Source organism: Scyliorhinus canicula, chromosome 10 (genome assembly GCF_902713615.1).
Source record: "Scyliorhinus canicula chromosome 10, sScyCan1.1, whole genome shotgun sequence".
NCBI classification, from domain to species: domain Eukaryota; kingdom Metazoa; phylum Chordata; class Chondrichthyes; order Carcharhiniformes; family Scyliorhinidae; genus Scyliorhinus; species Scyliorhinus canicula.
The window spans coordinates 83,649,781-83,676,477 of NC_052155.1; the positions used below are offsets into that span (position 1 = coordinate 83,649,781).

The following is a 26,697-nucleotide window of genomic DNA, read 5'->3' on the forward strand; positions in this document are numbered from 1 at the left end:
GAGGGAACTTGCAGGTCGTGGTGTTCCAAAGCATCTGCTACCCTTGCCCTTCGAGGTTTAAAGGTAATGGGTTTAGAAATGATTGATGAGTTTGTGTTTGCAGCATAGAAAGAAACACAACACATGCACATTGGGTGCTGGCTTCTGCCCTGCGAAATTAATTATTGCTGCGTCTATTAATATTGATTAAATTTAGGTCTTTCCGATTCAGGCGAGGGGACAGGAGAGGAGATTGGGCAAGTTGCCATTTAAGGTGGTGTGGGTGAGCTTTAGTTATCTGGGTATTCAGGTGGCATGGGGGTGGGAGCAACTACACAAGTTGAATCTGGCTAGGTTGGTGAAGCAAATAAGGGGCAAATTTAAAATTTAAATGTGCTTCCGTTGCCATTGGCGGAGTGGGTGGAGGCTGTAAAGATGACTGTGCTCCCGAGGTTTTCGTTTGCATTCCAGAATTTCCCGATTTTTATCCCAAGGCCTTTTACAAGAAGGTTAACTCGTTGATATTGGGATTTGTGTGGGCGGTAAAGACCCCTCAGGTAAAGAAGGCGTTGTTGATGCGAGGGCGAGGGGGGGAGGTTGGCCCTGCCAAACTTAATGAATTATTATTGGGTGGCAAATATAGCCATGGTAAAGAAGTGGGTAGTGGGGGAGTGATCGGTCTGGGAGCGGATGGAGGCAGCCTCTTGTAAGGGTACTAGCTTGGGAGTGCTGTTGAGGGAGCTTCTGCTGTTCTCGCCGGCCAGGTACTCCACAAGCCCGGTGGTAGTGGCGGCCCTGAAGATATGGGGACAGTTGCGACAGCACTTGAGGCTTGAGGGGGCCTCGGTTTGGGCCCCGATCTGTGTGAATGACAAGTTCGCTCTGGGGGAACTGGATGGGAGTTTTCATGGTTAGCAGCGGGTAGGGATCGAGAGGTTTGGAGATTTTTTTGTGAAGGACAACTTCCCGAATTTGGAAGAACTGGTAGAGGAGTATGAGTTTCCATGGGGAAATGAGTTCAGATATTTACAGGTGCGGAACTACGTGAGGAAGAATGTGCCATCTTTTCCTGATCTGCCACACCCGGGTTTGCAGGACAAGGTGCTGTTGAAAATAGGGGTGGGAGAGAGCAAGGTGTCGGAGATATAAATGGAATTGATGGACTGGGAGGGTGCCCAGATAGGAGTAGTTAAGTGAAAGTGGGATGAGGAGCTGGGGTGAGAGCTGGAGGCTGGGTTATGGGAGGAAGCCTTGAAGAGGGTGATTGGGTCCTCTTCGTGTGCCAGGTTGAGTCTCATTCAATTTAAGGTCATCCATGGGGCGCATAGGACGGTGGCCAGAATGAGTAGGTTCATTGAGGGGGTTGAGGTTAGATGTGGGCAGTGTGCGGGGGGTGCCCGGGAATCATGTTCACATGTTTTGGGCCTGCCCGAAGTTGCAGGGATTTTGGCAGGGGTTCACTGACGTGATGTCAGAGGTACAGAGGGTGAAGGTGGTTCTGAGTCCAGAATTGGTAGTGTTTGGAGTGTTGGAAGAGCCGGGAGTCCAGGGGGCGAGAGAGGCCGATGTTCTGGCCTCTGCATCTCTGGAAGCCTGGAGACGGATCTTGTTGTGATGGAGTGACTCGGAGCCGCCGAAGCCAGAGGTATGGGTGAGCGACCTCGCAGTTTCTTAGATTGGAGAAAATTAAATTCACCTTGAGGGTCGATGGAAGGGTTCGCCTGGTATGGAAACTGTTCATTGATTTCTTCCAGCACAGTTAAGTCAGCGGGAGGGGGGTTAGGGTTAAATAGAAAAAGTGGAGGCAGAGAGAGTGGGGAGATATGGCAGGGAGGGCGGGGTGCGGTTGTTGGCTATTTATCGAGCTACGCTGTGTTCTGTTTGTTATCTGTTGGTTATCTTTTTGTCCCGGTTGTGGTTTTGTTTGATGTTTATTTATAAATGCCTCAATAAATGTATTTTAAAAAAATATTGATTAAATTTAAGTTCCTGAATCTCCCTACATATTTGATATCAATTAAAGCATATGCTTTATTTGTTATTACTGAAACAGCAGTTGGACATTTTCTTCAAATTGTGTTAATCTAGCAAAGTAACATAGTGCCTCTGCTTGATAACCAATAGAAAATATGATCAGGTATTTTGCACGTTGTGGTGTTTGATATTTGCATCCAGCCTATATGTGGAATAACGTACTAAAATATATGGGAATATATCTTATTTTTAAAGTTATACGTGAAAGGAAACTGGACAGTTAAACGGAGATCTGCATACTTTTTATGTATTTATTTTGCTGTTGTAAGAGATTATAGATTACAATAGTAGTAAGTTTCTATCCACAGCCATGCCACCCACAGGCTAGAAACATGCATCATGAGTCATGATGCATTCAGGAATTCTGTTTTCACTGCATGTCATACTGGGAAGGTCGTGATTTCATCAAGTGGCTGGCAGATATTGGTGCATTGTCAACATTTGTCAGGATAAAAAGTGAACTTCTGGGCCTAGTGAAGCTACAAAGGTCAGCAAGTTGAAAAATTATTTCATTGTGATGTGAATATTTAGAAAATGCACAAACAGCAATAAATGAGATGGACGCTGTGTTGTAATAATTCTGATACACTTGACTAATGCAGTTATTTGCAATGAGGTTGGCAAAATGCCCAAAGCAGTGAGCAAACAAACAGAGCGAGACAGCTGGCTTAGCACCTTCGATTACTACTGCCACATCCACCAGCTCTTCTGTCAGTGCAGTGTTCACCGATGTGTATTTTAGTACAAACATTTACTCTGGGAAATTCATCCAAAATGCATTTTGTCAAATTTCTCATATGCCTTTCAAGCAATGTAGCTGGTGACAAAAGCTGATTATTCAAATTAGTATGCAATACAAGGCAGCTTATGTATTTTAAAGTAATATGATTGCTTTTTGCTTATAATAAAGAAAGGCACATTTGATTTTGAAAGTGACAAAAAGCAATATTAGCAAAGCAAAACAATTCAATGTAATAAATGTAAATGTAATAGGATCAGAATTTTTTGGTTTTGATTTTTATGTTTCCCTGGTTCAGTGCATTCAGACATTTGCTGTCAATATAGAGGCTGAGGCCAGAGGTACATTTTCTTGCCCCTGCAGTATTGATTCTGAAGAGTTAGGAAATAAAATATAAGATTCACTACTTAAACATTTGCTATTTAAAAAATCTGACATATTATTCTGTTCAAAAGATACAAAACCCATTAGATTTGCAAGTGGCAATATAATGTGTGAAGTATAACATTCCAATCCATCGGTCTGCTGACATTAACTGATCTTTATCTCCCTCATTAAAATACTGAATACTGTCTAAGCAAAACAATTAAATCCTAAAAATGTTGTGTTGAGTTGCTATGAATTTTTAAAACATTATGATTACTACATCTGAAAAACATCCTGCTGTCAGAGTCAGCTCATTAAGAAAACAGAACCTGGACCCAATATACATTCCTGGCAGTAAGAATGGGATACTTTACGAAGAAAACCAATTTCAGATTACTGTCTGTGCTATTGTTTTGTTTGCTGAAATAACACCAGCCAAGAGTCAGAAAGAGCAGGGAAGAAAGGAGAAGTCAGAGAGACAGAAAAATATTAAGTCAAGAGTTTCAAAGCACTAGTTAGATGTGTGATGAGATATTTTCTCAATCATATCAGTATTTGGGCTAACATAGCGGATGTACAAACAGATATAATGTGACCTGTCTATGGTACATTTTAATTCCACTAATATACACAAAGTTACATAAAATCTAAAACAAGGTTGACATTATTTTATTAATCGTGGATTGCCATACAGAATGTTTTGCTTGAACATGGAAAGCAATCTATTTTTGATATTTGACCCTGAGGTTTAACCCGTGTGTACCCCTTTATCACTTGCAAAGGTAATGGCGCGATGTAGTGGCTGCACCACACCGAGCACAAGTCCGAGCGAGCTGGTTAGATCGCGGGCGAGCCAGAAATTGGGAACCGCGCTGGGCACCGATCGGTTTCCGATCTAACTGGCCTGCTCCCGTTGGTGACATCCTGATCTCGCTGTGGCATGGCGAGAAACCGCGAATCAGCAATTAAGGCCAATCTCGAGTCCATTAACGGGAAGGACCCCCTATCAAACGGTCTCCTGTGATCTAACCGGTCATGCATGACCCTTTAGCACACCTATTTAAAAATGTGAAGATAGCAAAATGGTTGATGTAGGGATCGGAGGAGGTAAGTAGCCAGCTTGGAAAATGGGCAGTCAGCCCGCAGAGCACCTGGGCTGATACCCCAATTCTAGGGGAGATGGGGGGGTGGTGGGGATGGGGGGGGGGGGGGGGGGGGGAGTCCTCAAGGCAGGTGGCAGGGGCTGGCTGCCAATGGTGGGGGGTCGCCCCTGGGCTTTGGGGGTGGCAAGCGGCTCAGTACCCGCAGGTCTGACATGTCATCCCATAGATCGTGTACACCCACCGAAAACCTCCAGGACAGAGCCCCGTCTGCGGCAATATTCTGTAAGTCACTTTGACCCCCAATGACCATGGCAGCCTCTGGCTGCACAGTTGAAGGCGAAGGCTATCATTAATAGGGAATTAGTAATATTAGTAATGTGAGCAATTCACAGCTCTCAAGTGGATTCCCATGGGTAAACATTCCATCTCACAGGCGGGTGTTACTGTCTGGACAATTTGCCTGAACACTGGGGCAACAGTCAGGAAACAAACACCCAAGAGCTGGGTTGCAACACTGGGACTTCCCCGTGACCAGGGAGTGGGTGCGTGGATCGGTGTGGGGGGGGGGGGGGGGGGGGGGGGGGGGGGGGGGGAGAGTGGCAGGCAGGACCGGTGTCAGGCAGCTGATGCCAACTCACCCGTGCAGCCCGGGAGAGGTCATTTCGCTTCTTACGGCACTGGGTGGTGGCCCTCCTTGTTACAATCCGCACGCTGACGGCCACTGTCACTGCCTCCTAGGCAGCACCGGCTGCCCTGTGACTGACCCTCCGACCCTTTCGGGGGTACAGGGTATCCCGACCGGACTCCACTACGTCCAACAGCCAGGCCAGTTCGGCATCACAAAATGTGGGGCCGGAGGCTGGTGTGCGCGGTGGCATTGCTGTGTGTTGTCTGGGGTTTGCTCTGCGGAATTGGTTTAAGAGCTGTTCCTCTTTGTTAGCGGGGCATTGCCGAGTGCAGTCCAGGTGAATTAGCTGGTGGGACAGCCAGTTCCAGCTTGAAATATGTGAGGGATCATTAAGTGCTCTGATTAACGTTAGAAACACACATAGAAAATAGAAGCAGCAGGAGGCCATTCGTTATGATCATGGCTGATCATCAAGTTCAACAACCTGATCCCACCTCCCCATATCCTTTGATCCCTTTAGCCCCAAGAGTTATACACAATTACTTCTTGAAATTACACAATGTTTTTGCTCCAACTACTTTTTGCGGTAGTTAATCCCACAGATTCACCACATTCTGGGTAAATAAAATTCTCCTCACCTCAGTCCTACCCCTTATCCACAAGCTATAACCACTGTTCTGGATTTCCCCACTATCGGGAACATTCTTCCTGAATCTAGCCAGTCTAACCCTGTCAGAATTTTCCTATGTTTCTATGTCACATATTCTACGTCAGAATACGTTTCAATGAGATCCCCTCTCACTCTTATAAACTCCAATCAATATAATCCTAACTGATTTATAACAATCTCGCCATCCCACCACAGATCCCTGTGATACGCCTCTAGTCACCTTCCTGCCAATTAGAGAAATTACCCATTATCCCCACTCTTTGTCACCTGCCACTCAACCAATTTCCTAACCATGTCAATATTTTGCCCTCAACATCGTGGGTTTCCACCTTAGTTAAGAGTCTCTTGTGTGGGGTTCATCAAACGCCTTCTGGAAGTTCACATAAATGACATCCATAGATATTCCCCTGTCCACTACCTTCATCACCTCTTCAAAAAACTCAATAAGATTAGTTAGGCAGGACCTTCCCTTCACAAATCCATGCTGGCTCTCCCTGATTGACCGAAATGTCTCAAGAAGTTCAGTTACCCCATCCTTGATTACATAAGAACATAAGAACTAGGAGCAGGAGTAGGCCATCTGGCCCCTCGAGCCTGCTCCGCCATTCAATTAGATCATGGCTGATCTTTTGTGGACTCAGCTCCACTTTCCGGCCCGAACACCATAACCCTTAATCCCTTTATTCTTCAAAAAACTATCTATCTTTACCTTAAAAACATGTAATGAAGGAGCCTCAACTGCTTCACTGGGCAAGGAATTCCATAGATTCACAACCCTTTGGGTGAAGAAGTTCCTCCTAAACTCAGTCCTAAATCTACTTCCCCTTATTTTGAGGCTATGCCCCCTAGTTCTGCTGTCACCCGCCAGTGGAAACAACCTGCCCGCATCTATCCTATCTATTCCCTTCATCATTTTAAATGTTTCTATAAGATCCCCCCTCATCCTTCTAAATTCCAACGAGTACAGTCCCAGTCTACTCAACCTCTCCTCATAATCCAACCCCTTCAGCTCTGGGATTAACCTAGTGAATCTCCTCTGCACACCCTCCAGCGCCAGTACGTCCTTTCTCAAGTAAGGAGACCAAAACTGAACACAATACTCCAGGTGTGGCCGCACTAACACCTTATACAATTGCAACATATTGACTCCAGCAATTTCCCCACCACAGATATTAGGCTAATTGGTCTGTAATTCCCTGGTTTTCCCCTTACACCCTTCTTAAAAAGTGGAATGATATGTGCAATTTGCCAAACCAGAGGGACTACTCCTAAATCTAGAGAACTCTGGAAGATTATAGTTCGGGCATCTACAAAATGCTCACTTACTTCCTTTAACACCCTTGGATGGAAACTGTCAGGTCCTGGTGATTTGTCACTCTTTCGATCCATGAATTTCCGAGTTACTGATGCTGTACTTACGTTAATTGTATTAAGTCCCTGTCCTCTAGCGACTATTAATTTTTTCACGACTTCCATCAAGTAATCCCTCTTTTCAACTGTAAACGCTTAGGCAAAGTAATTGTTCAACATGTCTGTCATTTCCCCATTATCACTGACAATATCTACATTTTCAGGTTTTAGTGGGTCCACATTGCTCTTCACCACCCGCTCTCCCTTTATATAACTATAAAATGTCTTCTTATTGATTTGCAAAATTCCTTTCATTATCCTTTTAGTAGCTCTTGTAAGTTGCTTTGTGACCCTTTGCTGATCCTTGTATCCATCCCATTTGTCCGGATCTGGGCTATCTCTTTTTTGTAAGCCCTTTCTTGTAGTTTTATGCTTCCCTAATCTCTTGTTCATGGCGTTTTTTTGTGAAGTGTAGTCTTTTCCTTTCAGAGTATATACTTGCTCCGTATCTCATTAAATCTTTCTTTATATATTCTCTACTGCTCTTCAGTCATTTAACCCGTTAACAGATCTTCTCAGTTTACCGTGAACAGTCTCTGCCTCATCCTATTCAACTCAGCCTTACCCAAGTCTTACATTCGAGTGCCTGAATCGTGCTTTTCTCTTTCAAACGCCCCACTGAATTCAATTATGTTGTGATCACTATTTGCTAAATGTTCGCGCACAGTTAGGCTACTAATTAAATTCGGTTCAATATTTATAACTAAATCTAATATTGTCTGTCCCCTTGTTGTATCTGGAACAGATTGCTGCAGGAAACTATCCTAGACACATTCCAGAAATTCACTATCTTTCCGACAGGTAGTTGACTGCCTCAACCAATCTATGTGTAAGTTGAAACCCCCCATAAATACAGTTCTGCCTTTGATATATACTTGCATAATTTCTGCCTTTCAACAATCTAGCACCTCAGAACTGCCACTAGGAGGTCGATACAGAACACCCTTCACACTGGAGAAGCAGAGACAGCTGGACGGTTTGCATCAATTACAGATTTCCCCAGGGTCCTCCGCTTCTTGGGCATGGTCAACTTCTTAGGGAAATTCATCCCTAACCTCGCCTCTCACACCACGGCTCTCAGGAACCTGGTCAAGAAGACGACAGAGTTCCAATGGCTCCCTGCCCATGAACACGAATGGCGGGATCTCAAGGAGAAGCTGACCACGGCCCCAGTCTTGGCATTTTTTGACCCCGCCAAAGAGACCAAAATTGCTACAGATGCCAGTCAATCCGGCATTGGTGCAGTGCCCCTTCAACGTGATGAGGCCTCATCATGGGCCCCTGTTGCATACGCGTCGCGTGCGATGACCCCCACCGAACAGCGCTATGCGCAGATTGAAAAGGAGTGCCTGGGCCTTCTTACCGGAGTTGTTAAATTCCATGACTATGTCTACGGACTCCCTCAGTTCACCGTAGAAACAGACCATAGACCACTGGTCAATATCATTCAAAAAGACCTTAACGACATGACGCCTCGCCTGCAGTGTATTCTTCTCAAGCTCAGGCGCTACGACTTCCAGCTTGTATACACCCCGGGCAAGGAGCTCATCATTGCTGACGCCCTCTCCCGGTCTGTCACCACGCCATGTGACCCAGCGGGATTTGCTTGCCAGATTGATGCCCATGTGGCATTCGCTGCCTCCAATCTGCCTGCCACGGGTGAACGCCTCGTCCAAATTCGTTGCAAAACGGCTGCCGACCCCTTGTTCCAGCGTGTCATGCGCCACTTAACGGACGGGTGGTTCAAAGGCCAATGCCCTCAATTCTACAATGTCAGAGATGATCTGGCGGTAGTAGACGGGGTTCTTCTCAAACTGGACCAATTGTCATCCCGCACAGCATGCACCAGCCTGTCCTTGAACAGCTCCATGAAGGCCACCTGTGAGTGGAGAAATGCCGCCGACGGGTCCGTGAGGCAGTGTACTGGCCTGGCATTAACGAGGACATAGCTAACACCGTGCTCAACATGTCAGCGATTCTAGCCTGTGCAGCCACGGGAAACTTTGCAACCCCATGAGTTGGTCACGTCTCCCTGGACCAAGGTGGGCATCGACCTGTTCCATGCGCTTGGCCGAGACTATGTCCTCATTGTGGACTACTACTCGAACTACCCGGAGGTGGTAAGGTTGCACGACCTCACCTCAGCTGCAGTCATTCGTGCGTGTAAGGAAACCTTCGCTCGATACAGCATCCCGCTCACGGTTATGTCCGACAATGGCCCCTGCTTCGCCAGTCAAGAGTGGTCCAACTTTGCCAGACGGTACAACTTTACACATGTCACGTCCAGTCCCCTGTACCCCGAATCTAATGGCAAAGCAGAGAAAGGAGTACATATCGTCAAATAGTTCCTATGCAAGGCTGCCGATGCTGGTTCTGATTTTTACCTTGCCTTGCTTGCCTACCGCTCCGCCCCCTTGTCCACTGGCCTCTCACCGGCTCAACTACTCAATCGCATGCTGCTGACGACGGTGCCGTCCATCCATGTCCCGGACCTCGACCACGTTCCGGTCCTTCACCGGATGCAGCTAACTCGTGCCCAGCACAAAGCGGCCTCCGACTCCCGTGCAAATGATCTCCCTGTTCTAGCTCCCGATGACAACGTCTACGTCCATCTTCCAGATGGTGGCTGGTCCGCCACCGCTGTCGTGCTCCGTCAAGTGGCCCCCTGTTCGTTCCTGGTTCGTCTACCGAATGGCTCTCTTCTGCGGCGCAATCGACGTGCACTGCGACTCATCCTGCGCTCGCCACGTGATCTTCAGGTTCTGCCTCACCATCATGACGACCCCGCCATGGACCTTGCAGAGCTCCCTGTCGCTCTGCCACCCTCTGACTCTGACACAGTCCAGCCCGTTCCAGAACCGGCGGCTCTTGACCCACTCTCGAGGCGGTCAACCAGAATTCGTCGCCCACCTCAGAGACTAAATTTATAAACCTTTTTAATTCATGGACTCTCTGAATTGTTTTGTTACTTTGTTTAATCGACTCACTGGTTTGTATATAATGTTGCTCTAGTTACTCTTTTGTTGCATACTGTCCATCTGCACTAGACACCTTCCTATGTAAATAGCTTAGTGTTTATGTACATAGTCTTGTAAATATGCCTTCATACCACACGTAGTTAGGAGCATTCTCACCACACATTATTTATTACCACGACCACACATTTTTTTTTAAAAGGGGGGATGTCATAATATACACATCAGTATATAATGGTGCAGACACACACTGACTGACACACTGCAAGACCAATCAACACGCAACACAGCAGCCAATCACCAGTTAGGGCACGCTCACTATAAAGCCAGAGGGCACTAGTATTCCAGCTCATTCGGGATGCAGCCTCTGAGAAGGTCAGAGTGCACAGCTTGTAGCACAGATCGTCACCATCTGCTAACAGTCTAGACTGGTCAGGATAGGCATAGGTCTTCAGTTTAATGTAACATAGTGTCGACCCACAATGAAAGTATGTTCAACAGTTCCTAGCTTAATAAAATAGTGTTGTACTGTTTCAAGTGTTGGTACCTTGTGTATGTTACTGCTAATGTAAACGCAGTCTCCACAGATCCAAAGTACCCAACACATCAGTATCGGGAGTGGTGAAGACGTTGCTTGGGTTCATGGTGCGGATGGAGGGTGTTGATCTGTGGAGATTTGGGGCGGCCGAGGGCCAAGGAGTTTTCTTTCTCCTCACATGTACACTGGGTGTACTCCCCTATTTATTTTCTTATTATGGATAAGGCAATGCTCCCAGGGGTGGTAGGATCAAAAATACTCGGTGATTGTCATATCAGACCACACGCTGCACTTTGTGGAATTGTGCCTGGAGAAGGGGGACACCCAGCAACCACTGTGGAAGTTAGATGTGGCACTCTTGGCGGATCAGGGGGTATGCGAGAGGATTAGGGTGCCTATAGGCAGGTATGTTGAATTCAATAAGAACAAGGAGATCTCTCCCTCCACGTTCTGGGAGGCATTGAAGGTTGTAATTAGGGGGGAGCTAATGGTGATTAAGGAATTAAGGTAGAAGGTGGGTGTAATGTTCTTGTCAGATGGCCTGATTTATATTACAAGAACACTTGCACCTAAAGCTATATACAATTTATTAATTGTGGTTGAACTATACACAAAACTACTGATGAATAACAATAAGATGAAGCACAAGCAACCTCTCTCCAGCTTCCTCCAGCCAGTCAGGGGTCACCTGACTCTAACATTCACTTATGTACTAGTGAGACCCCTAGTGGTCAGTTGGTGAATTACAACACTACCATGATATCACTACAGTGGGGAGGATGGAAAGACAGAAGTTGGTGGAGGACGTTTTGCAGTGGATCGGCAATATTTAGCCACCTCAGAGGAGGAGTTGTTGAAGAAGTCCAGATAGAGTTTGAACTGTTGTACGGGGAAGGCGATTAGCCAGTTGTGCCAGGTATGGGGGCCATTTTATGAACATGGGGAGAAGGCCAGTAGATTGATGGCACACCAGTTGGGACGACAGGCAGCTTCGAGGAAGATTGGGTAGATAAAGGACCCCGGGGGCGGGGTGGTCCCCCGGGAGGGGACTCGGACATGAAACAGTTCTTGTACAGCTGGGGTTACCTGGTAGTGGAGGAGGGGAAAGTGCAGGGGCTTCAGGCCCCAAATGGGTTTGAGGAGGTGATGAGGTGCATTGTTTCAATGCAGTCTGTGAAGGCTCCGAGCCCGCACGGATTTCCAGTGGAACTTTATAAAAACTTTGCGACGGAGCTGGGGCCTTGTCCAATGGAAATATTCAATGACTCACTAGCCCGGGAGGAGCTTCCGCCAACTTTGACACAAGCATCGATTCCGCTAATTTTGAAAAAGGATAAGGATCCCGAGGAGTGTGGGTCTTATTGGCCGATATCACGACTAAATTCGGATGTGAAGTCAGCTAAGGTGCTGACAACACGCTTGGAGGATTGTTTGCCTGGGATGATAGCTGATGACCAGATGGGCTTTATGAAGGGGTGACAATTGTCGACCAACATAAGGTTAATAAACTTAGTGATGACACCCGCAACTGATCAGATAACAGAGATAATAATTTCCATGGACACGGAGGAGGCTTTCGACCGGGTTGAATGTGGTTTTGGGTTGGCTTGGGTTTGGGCCGGGGTTCATTGCCTGGATTAGACAGTTGTTTAGGGCCGCTGCGGATAGTGTTTGCACTAACACAATAAGTTTGGGGTATTTTCATTTGCACAGGGACACAAGGCTGGGATGTCCACTCTCCCCATTAGATTTTGCTTTGGCGATTGAGCCGCTGCCGATTGCGCTTAGGGCATCAAGGGATTGGAGGGGAATAGAGAACATAGAACATAGAACATAGAACAGTACAGCACAGAACAGGCCCTTCAGCCCTCAATGTTGTGCCGAACAATGATCACCCTACTTAAACCCACGTAACCCGTAGACCCATAACCCAACAATCTCCCCATTAACCTTACACTACGGGCAATTTAGCATGGCCAATCCACCTAACCCGCACATCTTTGGACTGTGGGAGGAAACCGGAGCACCCGGAGGAAACCCACGCACACACGGGGAGGACGTGCAGACTCCACACAGACAGTGACCCAGCCGGGAATCGAACCTGGGACCCTGGAGCTGTGAAGCATTGATGCTAACCACCATGCTACCGTGAGGCCCCAAGAAGAGGGTATGGAACAGAGTGTTCCTATATGCAGACGAGTTTTTATACCGGATCTCCAGTATGAGCAAGATTAGGGAGATGCTGAGTATATTTGGCTCTTTTTTGGGGTACAAACTAAACATGGGAAAGAGTGAGGTGTTTCCGGTGAATTCCCAGGGATAAGATAGGGGTCTGGAGAAGTTGCCGTTTCGGCTGGTCAATTCAAGTTTTCGGTATCTGTGAATACGTGTGGCAGCTAGCTGGGCTCTGTTACACAAGTTGAATGTGGCCATCTTGGTGGAGTGGGTGAAGGAGGATTTAACAAGGTGGAACGTTCTCCCATTATCGCTGGCAGGGCAGGTTCAAACCGTGAAAATGTCGATCCTTCCAGAATTTCTATTTATGTTCAAGAACTGGTCCGGGGGCGGGGGTTGGTGTTGCCAAATTTGATTAACTATTTTGGGCAGCAAATGCTGAGAAGGTTCAGAAATGGATCGTGGAGGGAGGGTTGGTTTGGGGATGGATGGAGGAAGCTTCGTGTATAGGACCGAGTCTGAGGGCACTGGTGATGGCTCTGCTTCCATTCTCACCGGCCAAATACTCTATGGGTCCAGTGATGGTTGCTTCTTTCAGAATTTGCAATCAGTTTCACATTTAAGCTGGAGGAAATGTCACTATGGGCACCGATATGTGGGAATCATAGATTTATTCCAGTGGGGTTGGATTTAACATAAAGGGTTTGGGAACGGGAGGCGATAGAGAGGTTTCGGGACTTGTTTGTGGAAGGTAGATTTGCAGAATTAGGGAACCACTGGGAAAGTTTCAGCTTCTGAGGGGGGAATGGGTTCCGGTACTTGCAGGTTAGGAATTTTGTGAGAAAGGAGCTGGCCATGTTTCAGTGGTTACCGCCCCCTTCGTTGCTGGAAAAGATAGTGTCTGAGGATGAGATAGTAGAGGGTAAGATCTCTCATATTTATAGACAGTTAATGGAGAGGAAGAAGGCGTCGCCAGAGGAGATAAAGAGAAAGTGGGAGGATGTGCTGGGTGGCGCATTTGAGGGGATAGGATAAAGGTAGGTGAGATAAACACGACTTCCTCATGTGCAAGATTGAGCTTAACTCAATTTAACGTTGTGCCCAGAGCACAGATGACAAAGATATGCATAAATGGGTTATTTTTACGGAGGTGGAGGACAGATGTGAGAGGTGTTTCAGGGGGCAGCAAAACACACATATGTTCTGTCCGAAAATGGCAGGATTTTGGGAGTTCTTTTCAGGGACAATGCAGGGATTTTAGGGGTAAAGGTGGCCCCGAGCCCGTAGTTGGCGATATTTGGGGTATCGGAAGATGCGGGAGTGCAGAAGGGGAGAGAGACTGACTTGTTAGCCTTTGCCTCCCTGAGAGCCTGGAGACGGAAGCACCTCTCAGGACACCACTTTTTTTGAGATGCTTCCATATGAAGGAAACTGGCGCTCATCATCTGGAATTACGTCCTCCCTGCTTTCTGGTTAGGTTTCAAGAACTGGGTCTGAAACCCATGCTCCCAGTCCCTTTGTTGCCCTGGCTCTGGGATCCTGAGCTTAGCGAGGACAACAGTACGCAGGTTGGAGTGCATACCAATGATTGCGTCTGCAATGCACTAAGTTTACCCCTCCAGAAATCTGCTAGTCTGTCCATTGGGGAACCTTGGTGCTTCAAAGAGTGGGTGATTGCAGTGCACATGGCCTGGATAGACACCTTCACAGTCTGGGCCAAAGCAAACAGCCCCTCTGGTATATCTGCCAAATCTCCATAGACCTTGCACTGGACACCCAGGATCTGCCACATCATGGATGACTTGGAATCAGTCTGGATTACCCTAGACACTCCGACTGTGTGAGGCATGTTACACCACAATGTCTGGCAGCTGCACATGCAACAATGCCCTCACCAGACTGTGCATGCCCACATTCCAACATGCTAGTCTGTGCTATGGTACAGTATCTACACTGGTGCTTGGGACAGAAAGAGGATGTGATACTGCATCTTCCAAGACTTCTTCCCCAACATTGGAGCGGAGTGGCAGCTTGGCATCCAGACGAGGGTTTGTGGAAAAGGCTTCATCTGTGACAGAGAGACTGAAATAAGGGAGGTAGCGGGTCATCACAAACCTTTCCACATCTGTGCTAAGTCACAAAGCTCAGCAACATTAGTTATGTCCACCATGAGAGGCAGACACAATTCACACTTGATCCAATATCAGAAGCTTCTGAGTATGGTTTCCCTGTATTCTGGTGTCAAAATGAGATTTTTGAGTTTCAATGCATCATGCCAAGCCTCCATCCACCTCCGACTTGCACTATCATCCTTTTCCATCGGTTTCTGCTAATTGCTAGCTCACCAGGCTCCTGCCTTTCTCTGATCTCGCCTCTGCCAATCAATATAGCTGGATGACTGGGATTCAGACAGCATCAAAACCTCCTCCTTAAATGGAATCAGCACCACGAGGTTTGGCACATCCCCTCCCATCTGGCTTTACTCAGGGGCATTGCGGGCATGCTTCCCCAAAAGAAGTGTTAACATTGCAATCATTAGCAATGTTAGCTCATTTGACGGCATGCAGCCGGTGCATTATTAGCAGAGTGCTTGGAAGCCTAGGTGCTGTGCACTTTCCTCAATTGAACAGGCTGCAAACACTCCACCATCCAACTGAACCAAAAGCATAAGTGGACACTGACATCAGCACTAAAAACAATGCCTTTGCTGTATCATGCTGTCTTGAAGCTCCAGCCAACATGCTTCCTGCATTCACAACGGTCTCCTGTAGCATACTGGCACAAGATTACACATACTGAGGACTTACTCAGCTTTACTGCCCTCATGAGGTCATTGAGCCTCTTCTGACATTCAGACCACCCGCACCTCAGCAGCTCCTTCCTCCCAGGCAGCATGTGTTTTGGATGGATTTCTCCTCTTCCTGCTGGATGGTGTGTGTAATCACATCAATTAAAGACTGCACTAAGGTGAGCATTCAGAAAGTTGTCATTACATCAAGGGGTTGGTTTTCTCCTTCTCCCCTTACTCGCCCCTCACTCCCGCAGCTCTGACATCTCTGGAAGGAAACATGGAACAACAAGAGAACTCCTCTGTGCTATCCAAAAGAGATGCTATTTCTGCTAATTGTCAAACGTTGGTCACATCAGATATCACACAAATGTACACTTACCTTAAAGGCCTGAAAATGTCTAACGTTCCAAAGGACTGCAGAACTCTGCCAAGTTCCAAGATTTGATGACTCCGTTGGCACTTCCCCATGCTAGGGGGCCCTATAAATTACTGGTCGTGACCTTGTTCTGGGTCATGGCCAACAACTTTGGAAGTTGGACATCCCACCCTCCAACAATGATTGGGTCAGATGCTCACTGCCTGTGAGCCCCAAACACATTCACCAACCTCAATAAATGTAGCAATGACAGGCATGGAAGTGCGAAGGTTTCCAGTGCTGGTCCAGCCCCTCGCTTTGGAACATATTACTCAGCACATAGACTTGATATCTTTCTTTCTCCTGACTTCAGCTGAGTAAAAACTCAACAGGTGATACATTCCCTTGCTATACCTCACAGAATAAGGTCTCAGTAAGCTTTTTAATTTATTTTCATTATATATTCAAATTACCTGCAAATAATCTTTAATGCATACTTCTGTCTTCTGTCTGTCATTATAGGTATCTGCAAGTTTTAGTTTTGCTCTTTTGTAAGTTTGCTGTAGTTGATGATACTCTTCAGTTCGATTAGTATTTTCCATAAATGCTAAGGCAAGTTTGACCTGGAAAGACAATTAACAGAAATAAATGTTACAGTTTGCAAAGTAAACCTTAATTCAATTCCCAAAACAGTGTTTTATTCGGGCGGCACAGTAGCACCGTGGTTATCACTGTTACTTCACTGCGCCAGGGTCTCAGGTTCAATTTGCGGCTTGGGTCACTGTCTGTGCGGAGTCTGTATGTACTTCCTGTGTCTGCGGGGGTTTCCTCCGGGTGCTCCGGTTTCCTCCCACAAGTCCTGAAAGACGTGCTGGAAGGTGAATTAGACATTCTGAATTCTCCTTCTGTGTACCTGAACAGGTGCCGGAGTGTGGCAACGAGGGGCTTTTCACAGAAACTTTATTGCAGTGTTACTGTAAGCCTATTTGTGACAATAAAGATTATTATTATTGGAAAGAGAGACACATTATTGAAGATTTTAATCATGTACTCATCAGGAGAGCTAATTAAGATAAAGGGAATAAGAATTTGCTGTTGGTTTATCTTGCGCAGCTGTCCTCTTGAGCGCAAGATGAACAGCTTCAACGTTTCTTTCTTCAGCAATATTTTATTTGTTTGGTTGTATTCATCTTTTGTATAAGATATCTTTCATCAACCTGAAAGCTCATTAAAAAAAATCAGTGGCGATTTGGTGGTGCCATTAGGTATTTGTTTTTCATCTCTGATGCTAGATGCACCCCATGTTAATGGAAAGAATGTTTCTTTGGATTGATGATGTGGAGATGCAGGCGCTGGACTGGGGTGAGCACAGTAAGAAGTCTTACAACACCAACTTAAAGTCCAACAGGTTTGTTTCAAACACGAGCTTTCGGAGTGCAACTCCTTCCACTGAGGAAGGAGCTGCACTCCGAAAGCTCGTGTTTGAAACAAACCTCTTTGGATTGATGGCTGTAAAGTATTGAAGTGAAATGGCATTCTTAATCAAGTTCCTTATTTGGCATGTTAGTCCCCTTCACACATCACCCCCATATCCTTGTTGGCCTTCATTCGCTCTCGGACTTCCAAAGCTTCCAATTCTTTTTGGTTCTTGAGTTTGAATTCCTTCGAGACTTTAACTATTATATTGCTCTGAATTATTTTGTTGTTTTCTCCAATTAAGAAATCTACCATATTTTGTTTCTGGTTGATGTTACTTGGAGCCTTGCAGAAGCAGTGTTTGCTACAGGAAGTTAATTTGTAGACAGTACACAATGAGCACTACCTTCTTATTTGGATATGGCAGAGGGAATGAATAGGAACTGGGATAGGCGGAGGTACAGTTTATGCCTATCACTTGCCACTCATTGTGTGTATTATCCCAGGCACAACAACCTGGAATGATTGAGGAACAAATCTGTAGAAAGCTAGTTCAGCGATGATACCTGCTGCAGAAAGACTTCCACCCACTATCTGCACTCTGGACAACAATTGCAGTAGCAATTGAGATCATCATTATTTGTCATGTTTTATGCTTCAGATACTTTGAGCCAGCAGTGGGGTTATCCACAATATTACCTGGTTTGCTGTCCACAAATGCATTAAGGACATAATTAATTAGGAACCTCGGACTTCATCATTTGTGTCACCAACTTAAAGCAGCAATACATTTCCATCCTTCAGCACTGACCAATGGCGCCAATGTTTCAAAAATATTGCACAGTTAGAACAAGGCCAAGCCATCACAAGGTTCATTGTTGGGTACACCATTAGAAGTTTGAAGTAGCACTTCAACTGTCTAAAAATATCAGGGACACCTTATACCCGAGGTCTCCAAGATTATCATCATGTGCCCTAAGGTTTAGATCTTGTCTACAGAGAGAAGCTTAAACATGGATAAAGCTGAAGAGGACAATTTGGAAACAAGGTCAGAACATGACACACTAAAAAAGTGGCTGCAGCCTTGAAGATTTGTGTCTTATGCATTCATCTAAGGTACATTTAGCTATGTACTCCTTCAGAGAATATTGTTATCCACATGTACTAAATGAATAGACCAAAACACCTTCAGCAATAATGTCATTCACACATCCTTCAGCACCATTAATGCCCATTGCATTATTTTCCACAATCATAAAGATGTTCTCAGCAGAATGTACACATCAGGGTATATTTTATGTTAGGATGGTCAATGACAGGAGTCAAACAGGTGTTGGGGACTGAAAATCTGTCTCAGATCCATTTAGCTAGAGCTGCATCAATTAAGCACTAAGTGTAATCCTCCAGCAGGCCTTTTAAAATGGCTTTAAGTGCTATTGCTGCATTTAAATGAGCCCCAACACGAGTTTCCCCTGGTGCCTTTTGCCCATTTGGAGTTGGCCAACTGGAAGGCTCTTGGGTAATAGAGCTCTCAAAGGGTGAAAATCTTTTTGCCTTTTTCCCCCCAATTTTACAATATTTTAATAATAAAGTTTTTTGACACTGTAATAATTCAAGGAGGCGCAGGCTAAAAGGCAAAGCAGGTTTATTTTCCAACACAAATAAGGCTGTAGCCGTGGCTTACAAAACAAATGTCCCAGCCCGGGACTATCGGGTACTGCCGGTCCGAGGGTGGGGGTCAATATTTAAGGCCACGCTGGTGAGTCCCTATTGGGTGGGCCTCAGTTCTCTCAATATGGAAACTCATATTTCATGAAGCCCATGGGAGATCAATCAGAAATCCCTCGTGGTCTTTGTGAGGCTATTAACAGTTACTGATTATTGTATGCATTTTTTTTTAAATATAATTTTTATTGGAATTTTTTACAGAAAATATAAAACATAACAACAATGAAATGCAACAAAATAACCCATAATAACTGTAACACCCCCAGACCGTATGTATCACATCCCCCCACCCCCCCAACCCCAATGAACAACAAAAGAACTTAAAAATAAATTAAAATTAAATAAACAAACATAGTCATTGACCGCCCCCCCCCACTTGTCCCTCCCCCTTCCCCCCCTCCCCCCCGGGTTGCTGCTGCTACTGTCCCTGTACCCTATCGTTGAGCCAGAAAGTCGAGAAAAGGTTGCCACCGCCTAAAGAACCCTTGTACCGACTCTCTCAGGGCGAATTTGACCTTCTCTAGCTTAATGAAACCCGCCATGTCATTGATCCAGGTCTCCACGCTTGGGGGCCTCGCATCCTTCCATTGTAGCAAGATCCTTCGCCGGGCTACTAGGGACGCAAAGGCCAGCACACCGGCCTCTTTCGCCTCCTGCACTCCCGGCTCCACCCCAACCCCAAAAATCGCGAGTCCCCATCCTGGCTTGACCCTGGATCCCACCACCCTCGACACCATCCTCGCCACCCCCTTCCAGAACTCCTCCAGTGCCGGGCATGCCCAGAACATATGGGCATGGATCGCTGGACTCCCCGAGCACCTGACACACCTGTCTTCATCCCCAAAGAACCTACTCATCCTCGTCCCAGTCATGTGGGCCCGGTGCAGCACCTTGAATTGGATGAGGCTAAGCCGCGCACACGAGGAGGAAGAATTAACCCTCTCCAGGGCATCAGCCCATGTCCCGTCTTCGATCTGTTCCCCCAGTTCCCCCTCCCACTTAGCTTTCAGCTCCTCTACTGACGCCTCCTCCGCCTCCTGCATAACCTTGTAGATATCAGATATCTTCCCCTCTCCGACCCAAACCCCCGAAAGCACCCTGTCGCTCACCCCCCTCGCGGGAAGCGAAGGGAATCCCTCCACCTGCCGCCTAGCTAATGCCTTTACCTGCAGATACCTGAACATGTTCCCCGGGGGAGCCCAAATTTCTCCTCCAACTCCCCCAGGCTCGCAAACCTCCCATCAATAAACAGGTCCCTCAGCTGTCTGATGCCCGCTCTGTGCCAACCCTGAAATCCCCCATCAATGTTCCCCGGGACGAACCTATGGTTCCCCCTTAACGGAGCCTCCATCGAGCCCCCCACTTCTCCCCTATGTCGCCTCCACTGCCCCCAAATCTTGAGGGTAGCCGCCACCACCGGACTCGTGGTATACCTCGTAGGAGGGAGCGGCCACGGCGCCGTTACCAGGGCCCCCAGGCTTGTATCTCCACAGGACGCCCTCTCCATCCGTTTCCATGCTGCCCCCTCCCCCTCCATTATCCACTTGCGCACCATCGACACATTGGCCGCCCAATAATACCCCGAGAGATTGGGTAACGCCAGCCCCCCCCATCTCTACCCCGCTCCAAGAAGACCCTCTTCACCCTCGGGGTCCCATGCGCCCAAACAAAGCTCATGATGCTACTAGTCACCCTTCTAAAAAAGGCCCTAGGGATAAAGATGGGCAAACACTGAAAAAGGAACAAGAACCTCGGGAGAACCGTAATTTTGACGGACTGCACTCTACCCGCCAACGATAGCGGTACCATGTCCCACCTTTTAAATTCCTCCTCCATCTGCTCCACCAGCCTGGTAAAATTAAGCTTATGGAGAGTCCCCCATCTCCTGGCCACCTGCACCCCCAGGCATCTGAAACTCTTCACTGCCCTCTTAAATGGGAGTCTCCCAATTCCCTCCTCCTGATCACCCGGGTGTACTACAAATACCTCACTCTTGCCTAAATTTAACTTATAGCCCGAGAAGCCCCCAAATTCCGCTAACAGCTCCATCACCCCCGGCATTCCCCCTTCTGGATCCGCCACATACAAAGGCAGGTCGTCCGCATACATTGATACACGATGTTCCTCCCCACCCCGCACCAGACCCCTCCATCTCCCTGACACCCTCAACGCCATAGCCAAAGGTTCAATCGCCAGTGCAAAGAGCAAGGGAGACAGGGGGCACCCTTGCCTGGTCCCACGGTACAGCCTAAAGTACTCTGATCTCCTTCCATTGGTAACTACACTTGCCATCGGAGCCGCGTAGAGCAGCCTCACCCATTTGATGAATCCCTCCCCGAATCCGAACCGCTCCAGCACCTCCCACAGGTACCCCCACTCAACTCTATCAAACGCTTTCTCCGCATCCAGCGCCACCACTATCTCCGCCTCCCCCTCCACTGCCGGCATCATAATAACATTTAGCAGTCTCCGCACATTCGTGTTGACAAATTCGTGTCCCTTGACAAATCCTGTCTGATCCTCGTGTATCACCCCTGGCACACAGTCCTCTATCCTGGTGGCCAGGATCTTCGCCAGCAACTTAGCGTCAACATTGAGGAGCGAGATAGGCCTGTATGATCCACACTGCAAGGGGTCCTTATCCCGCTTCAGGATCAGAGAGATCAGTGCCCGCGACATCGTCGGGGGCAAAGCCCCCCCCTCCCATGCCTCATTGAAGGCTCGCACCAACACGGGGCCCACCAGATCCGCATACTTTTTATAAAATTCCACCGGGAACCCGTCCGGCCCCGGCGCCTTACCTGACTGCATTTGTCCAATCCCCCTGACTAGCTCCTCCAACTCTATCGGCGCCCCCAGCCCCTCTACCAGCTCCTCTTGAACCCTTGGGAAACATAGCCTGTTCATGAAGCTCTACATCCCCGCTCTCCCCATCGGAGGTTCTGACCGGTACAGTCCCTCGTAGAAGTCCCTAAAGACCCCATTTACTTCTGTCCCCTTCTGCACTACATTCCCACCCCTATCCGTCACTCCACCAATTTCCCTAGCCGCATCTCGCCTGCGGAGCTGATGCGCCAACATCCTGCTCGCCTTCTCCCCATACTCATATACCGCGCCCTGCGACCTCCTCCACTGTGTCTCCGCCTTTCTGGTGGTCAACAAGTCAAATTTGGCCTGCAAACTACGCCGTTCCACCAGCAACCCCTCCTCCGGTGCCTCCGCGTATCTCCTGTCCACATCCAGGAGCTCCCTCACCAGTCTCTCCCTCTCCTTCCTCTCCCTCCTTTCCCTATGGGCCCGGATGGAGATCAGCTCCCCCCGGATCACTGCTTTCAGAGCCTCCCAGACCATCCCCACCCGGACCTCCCCCGTGTCGTTGGTATCCAGATACCCCTCAATACTTCCCCGGACCCTCCTACACACCTCCTCCTCCGCCAGCATCCCCACATCCAGGCGCCAGAGCGGGCGCTGGTCCCGTGCCTCCCCCATCTCCAGATCAACCCAGTGCGGAGCATGGTCTGAAATCGCTATGGCCGAATACTCTGCATCCTGCACCTTCGGGATCAATCCCCTGCTCAGGACGAAAAAATCTATTCGGGAATAAACCCTATGGACATGGGAGAAAAAAGAATACTCCCGCGCTCTCGGCCTCCCAAACCTCCAGGGATCCACCCCTCCCATCTGGTTCATAAACCCCCCTCAGCATTTTGGCCGCCGCCGGTCTCCTACCCGTCCTTGAACTGGACCGGTCCAGTGGGGGATCCAGCACTGTGTTAAAGTCTCCCCCCATGATCAGGCCCCCCGCCTCCAGGTCCGGAATGCGGCCCAACAAGCGCCTCATGAAGCCGGCATCATCCCAATTCGGGGCATATACATTTACCAGCACCACCTTCTCTCCTTGCAGCCTACCCTTCACCATGATATACCTGCCCTCCTTGTCCGACACCACCACAGCCGCCTCGAACGCCACCCTCTTCCCCACCAGAATCGCTACCCCCCGGTTCTTCGCATCCAATCCTGAGTGAAAAACCTGCCCCACCCACCCCTTCCTCAGACGAACCTGGTCCGCCACCTTCAAGTGGGTCTCCTGGAGCATAGCCACGTCCGCCTTCAGCCCCTTCAGATGAGAAAATACCCTAGTTCTCTTAACCGGCCCATTCAGTCCCCTCACGTTCCAGGTAATCAGCCGGATCAGAGGGCAACCTGCCCCTCTCCCCTGCCGGCTAGCCATAGCTTATTGACTGCTCGCCCCAGGCCAGCTCGCCCCGCCTGACCCGTTCCCCATGGCGATAACGCCTCTCCTCTACCCCCCCCGGCCCACACCAGCTCCTTCCTGGCCATTCCAGCAGCAACCCGGTTCCCCCCCCCCCCCCCCCCCCCCCCCAGGCTAGGACCCCTCCTAGCTGCGACGCACCCTCCATGGTACTTCCGTGAGTCAGCTGACTTCTGCTGACCCGGCAGCTCCCGCCAAAACCCATCTCCTCCCGGCATGGGGTCATCCCCCTCTTGCCACACCTCCTTGACACCGCTTCAGCGGGGGAAAGAAAACCAGTGAAGGTCACGCCCCCACCTCCAGCTCCGCCCCCCCCTGCCCCGCAGCACGGACATCCAGAGGAAAGCCCGCGCTTTCACTCTGCCACACCCCACCCTTCTGACACAGCTCCTCAAAATCCAGTTTCACCCCAACCCCCAGCCCCGTACAGAAGAGAACATATAAAGCACATACCCCCAACGTTCCCCACATACCCCACACCCATACCGAACAGACAAACCCACCCGGAAACAGAGCAAAAAGAAAACCAGCATAAAAATAACACCTGTCAAAATTGAAGAACAGCAACAGCGAAAACAGCAACGGCCATAGTGTGTCCCCAGACCCTAGTTTGAGTCCAGCTTCTCCACCTGTACAAAGGCCCACGCCTCCTCCGGGGACTCGAAGTAGTGGTGCCGGTCCTTATATGTCACCCACAGACGCGCAGGCTGCAGCATTCCAAATCTGACCTGCTTGGCATGCAGCACCGCCTTCGTCCGGTTGAACCCGGCCCGCCGCTTTGCCACCTCCGCACCCCAGTCCTGGTAGATTCGCACCACCGAATTCTCCCACTTGCTGCTCCTCTCTTTCTTGGCCCAGCGCAGCACACACTCCCGGTCACTAAACCGATGGAACTGCACCAGCACCGCCCGCGGAGGTTCATTTGCCTTAGGCCTCCTGGCCATCACTCGATGAGCTCCCTCAAGCTCCAGGGGCAAATGGAAGGACCCTGCTCCCATCAACGAGCTCAACATCGTGGTCACATACGCCGGGAGATCCGACCCCTCCAGCCCCTCCGCCAGGCCCAGGATCCTCAAATTCTTTCGCCTCGTGCGAACGTCCAGCTCCTCCAAGCGGTCTTGCCACTTTTTGTGAAGTGCCTCGTGCAACTCCACTTTCCCCACGAGGACCACGGCCTCCTCCTCCCTCTCAGCGGCCTGCTGCTGCAACTCCCGAATCGACACCTCCTGTGCCGCCTGGGTCCCAAGCAGCTTGTTTGTAGTCGCATTCAGGGAGTCCAGCAACTCAGCCTTCAGCTCCGCAAAACAGCGCAGAAGAGAGGCTTGCTGCTCCTGCGCCCACTTCCACCAGTCCTCGGGTGTTCCGCCGGCCGCCATTTTGTCTTTCTTCCCCTGCTTTTTTTGGGGAGCTGCTGCAGCTTTTCCCTTTGCCCCACTCCGGGTGAGCACCATAAATTATGGGGAATGCTCCTCTAGACACCTTCCCCCACTGGGATTCGTCGGGACAGCGTCGACTGCTGCTAGAATTCAGCTTTCATAAAGGCCCTCAAGTCAGCTTGAGAAATCTGAGCTGGCCCTTCCCCCGCCTGCCTGCTTGTAGAGGCTCTTGTTTGCTGCTGCTTCCGCCCAATCTTGCACTGTTTCTGAGGGTCTGATAACCCAGAAACATACTATTCCTGGGGGAAAGTACTCCTTGAACATTCACCAACGGCTTTTCATCGAAATTCCAACCCATGCTGCCCAAAAAAGAGCTCTTTTCTGTAACCTTGGGCAGGAAATGCCACTGTGTGCTCACTCACGTCATGCTGCACACCGGAAGTCCCATTGTATGCATTTTTATCAACAAAAAAACTGAGAACTTTTTTTTCTCTTAACAGTCTGTGAAGATAGATTTTGCAAGTTCCTAAACAGCATGATACCAATAAGCCGAAACTCCCGCCCCCGCCGTGGCAGAAATTCTCCGCCACCCGGGAATTGGCGGGGGCGGGAATCACGCCCCTCCGATTGGCGTGACGTCCGCGCCGATCGGCGAGGCCCCTGCGGCGATTCTCTGGCCCGCGATGGGCCGAAGTCCCGCCGCTGGGAGGCCTCTCCCGCCGCCGAGGTTTGAACCACCACTGGTGGCGGCGGGATCGGCTGGGCGAGCGGGCCCCCGGGGTCCTGGGGAGGGGGCGCGGGGCAATCGGACCCCGGGGGGTGCCCCCACGGTGGCCAGGCCTGCGATCGGTGCCCATCGATCGGAGGGCGGGCCAGTGCCATGGGGGCACTCTTTCTCTTCCGCCACCGCCATGGCGGAGGCAGAAGAGAATCCCCCAGCGCGCAATCCCCGCAGCTGCCACTGACATCACCACCGGCACATGCGCGAACCGGCGAAGGCCTTTCGGCCAGCCCCGGCGCCGGGCCTGAAAGGCCGCTGGTGCCGGTTTTGGCGCCAGTCAGCGTGGTGCCAACCGCTCTGGCGTGGGCCTAGCCCCCAAAGGTGTGGAGAAATCCGCACCTTTGGGGAGGCCCAACGCCGGAGTGGTTGCCGCCACTCCCCTACGCCGGGACCCCCCACCCCGCCGGGTAAGGGAGAATGCCGCCCAAGAAAACAGAACATGGAAAAGATACACTTTCACATAACATCAGTGAATGGCAAAATATTTGCAGGATGCACAAATTAAAGTAGATATAAATCCAGTATTGGATGAGTAAAGTGAAATTGGGACATTAGCAGCAAACAGAATCGGATTGTTTGCAACTGCCAGTTTGTAACCAATCAAACTGAGGAGCCCAGTACACCTGCTGGAAAATTATTATGTTTTTATTGGTTTTCACAACTTTTATGTTCCATATTTCAGCCTGTACGATTAGTTTACAGGTTTCATAGCCTCACATAGTGTTTGGGAAAGCAACTAAGGAAAGACTGACCGTACATGACAAATATAGACTAAAGTACAATGAGAGAACATACAAACAAACACAGATCACTATACATTTTGCAACTACTTATTTCTCCCCCTCCCCCCTTCCATTGCCGTGGGTGTCATACAGTTGTTCTGCCCCAGCATGAATCACAACTCCTGTTGCTGCACCCACTGGCTCTCTGCTTGCCCTCTGGCCCCATCCACTGCTGTCATGTTCGGTGGCCACCTTTTCTGGGCATTTGTCTCCTCCACCCCCGCCCCTCCCCCCTGTCCCCTTCCTTTCCTTTATGCTCTGTGTCCCTACTGGGTCCTTCTCCACCTCCCCCCCACACCAACAACCCCCCCCCCCCCCCTCCCCCCCACTCTACTGGTTGCTAGCCAAGAACAGGTCTTGGAACAATTTGGTGAACGACTTCCACATCTTGTGGAAGCCCTCTTCCGACCTGTGGTTGGCGAATTTTAGCTGGAGGAATTCTGACAGATTGGCTAGCCAGTCTGCGGCTTTAGGCGGTGCCGCCAATCGCCAGCCGAGCAGGTTTCTTCAGCGGGCGATCAGGGAGGCAAAGGCTAGGACATCGGCGCACCCTCCCCATAAAGAATTCTAGCTGGTCT

At 49.1% G+C, this 26,697-nt stretch overlaps 1 protein-coding gene across 5 annotated transcripts in view; it reads right to left on the reverse strand.

The window, feature by feature from the left end:
* Nucleotides 1-26,697, reverse strand: part of LOC119972486 (coiled-coil domain-containing protein 178) — a 479,785-nt gene that overhangs the window by 155,144 nt on the left and 297,944 nt on the right. For 4 of the 5 annotated variants that reach the window (XM_038809253.1, XM_038809254.1, XM_038809255.1 and 1 more), the window contains one exon: nt 16,237-16,386. The exons of the other annotated variant lie outside the window; for it this stretch is intronic. In XM_038809253.1, coding sequence (XP_038665181.1) covers nt 16,237-16,386 — 150 coding nt within the window. The remainder of the gene's footprint in view (nt 1-16,236; nt 16,387-26,697) is intronic. 5 annotated transcript variants of the gene reach the window in all.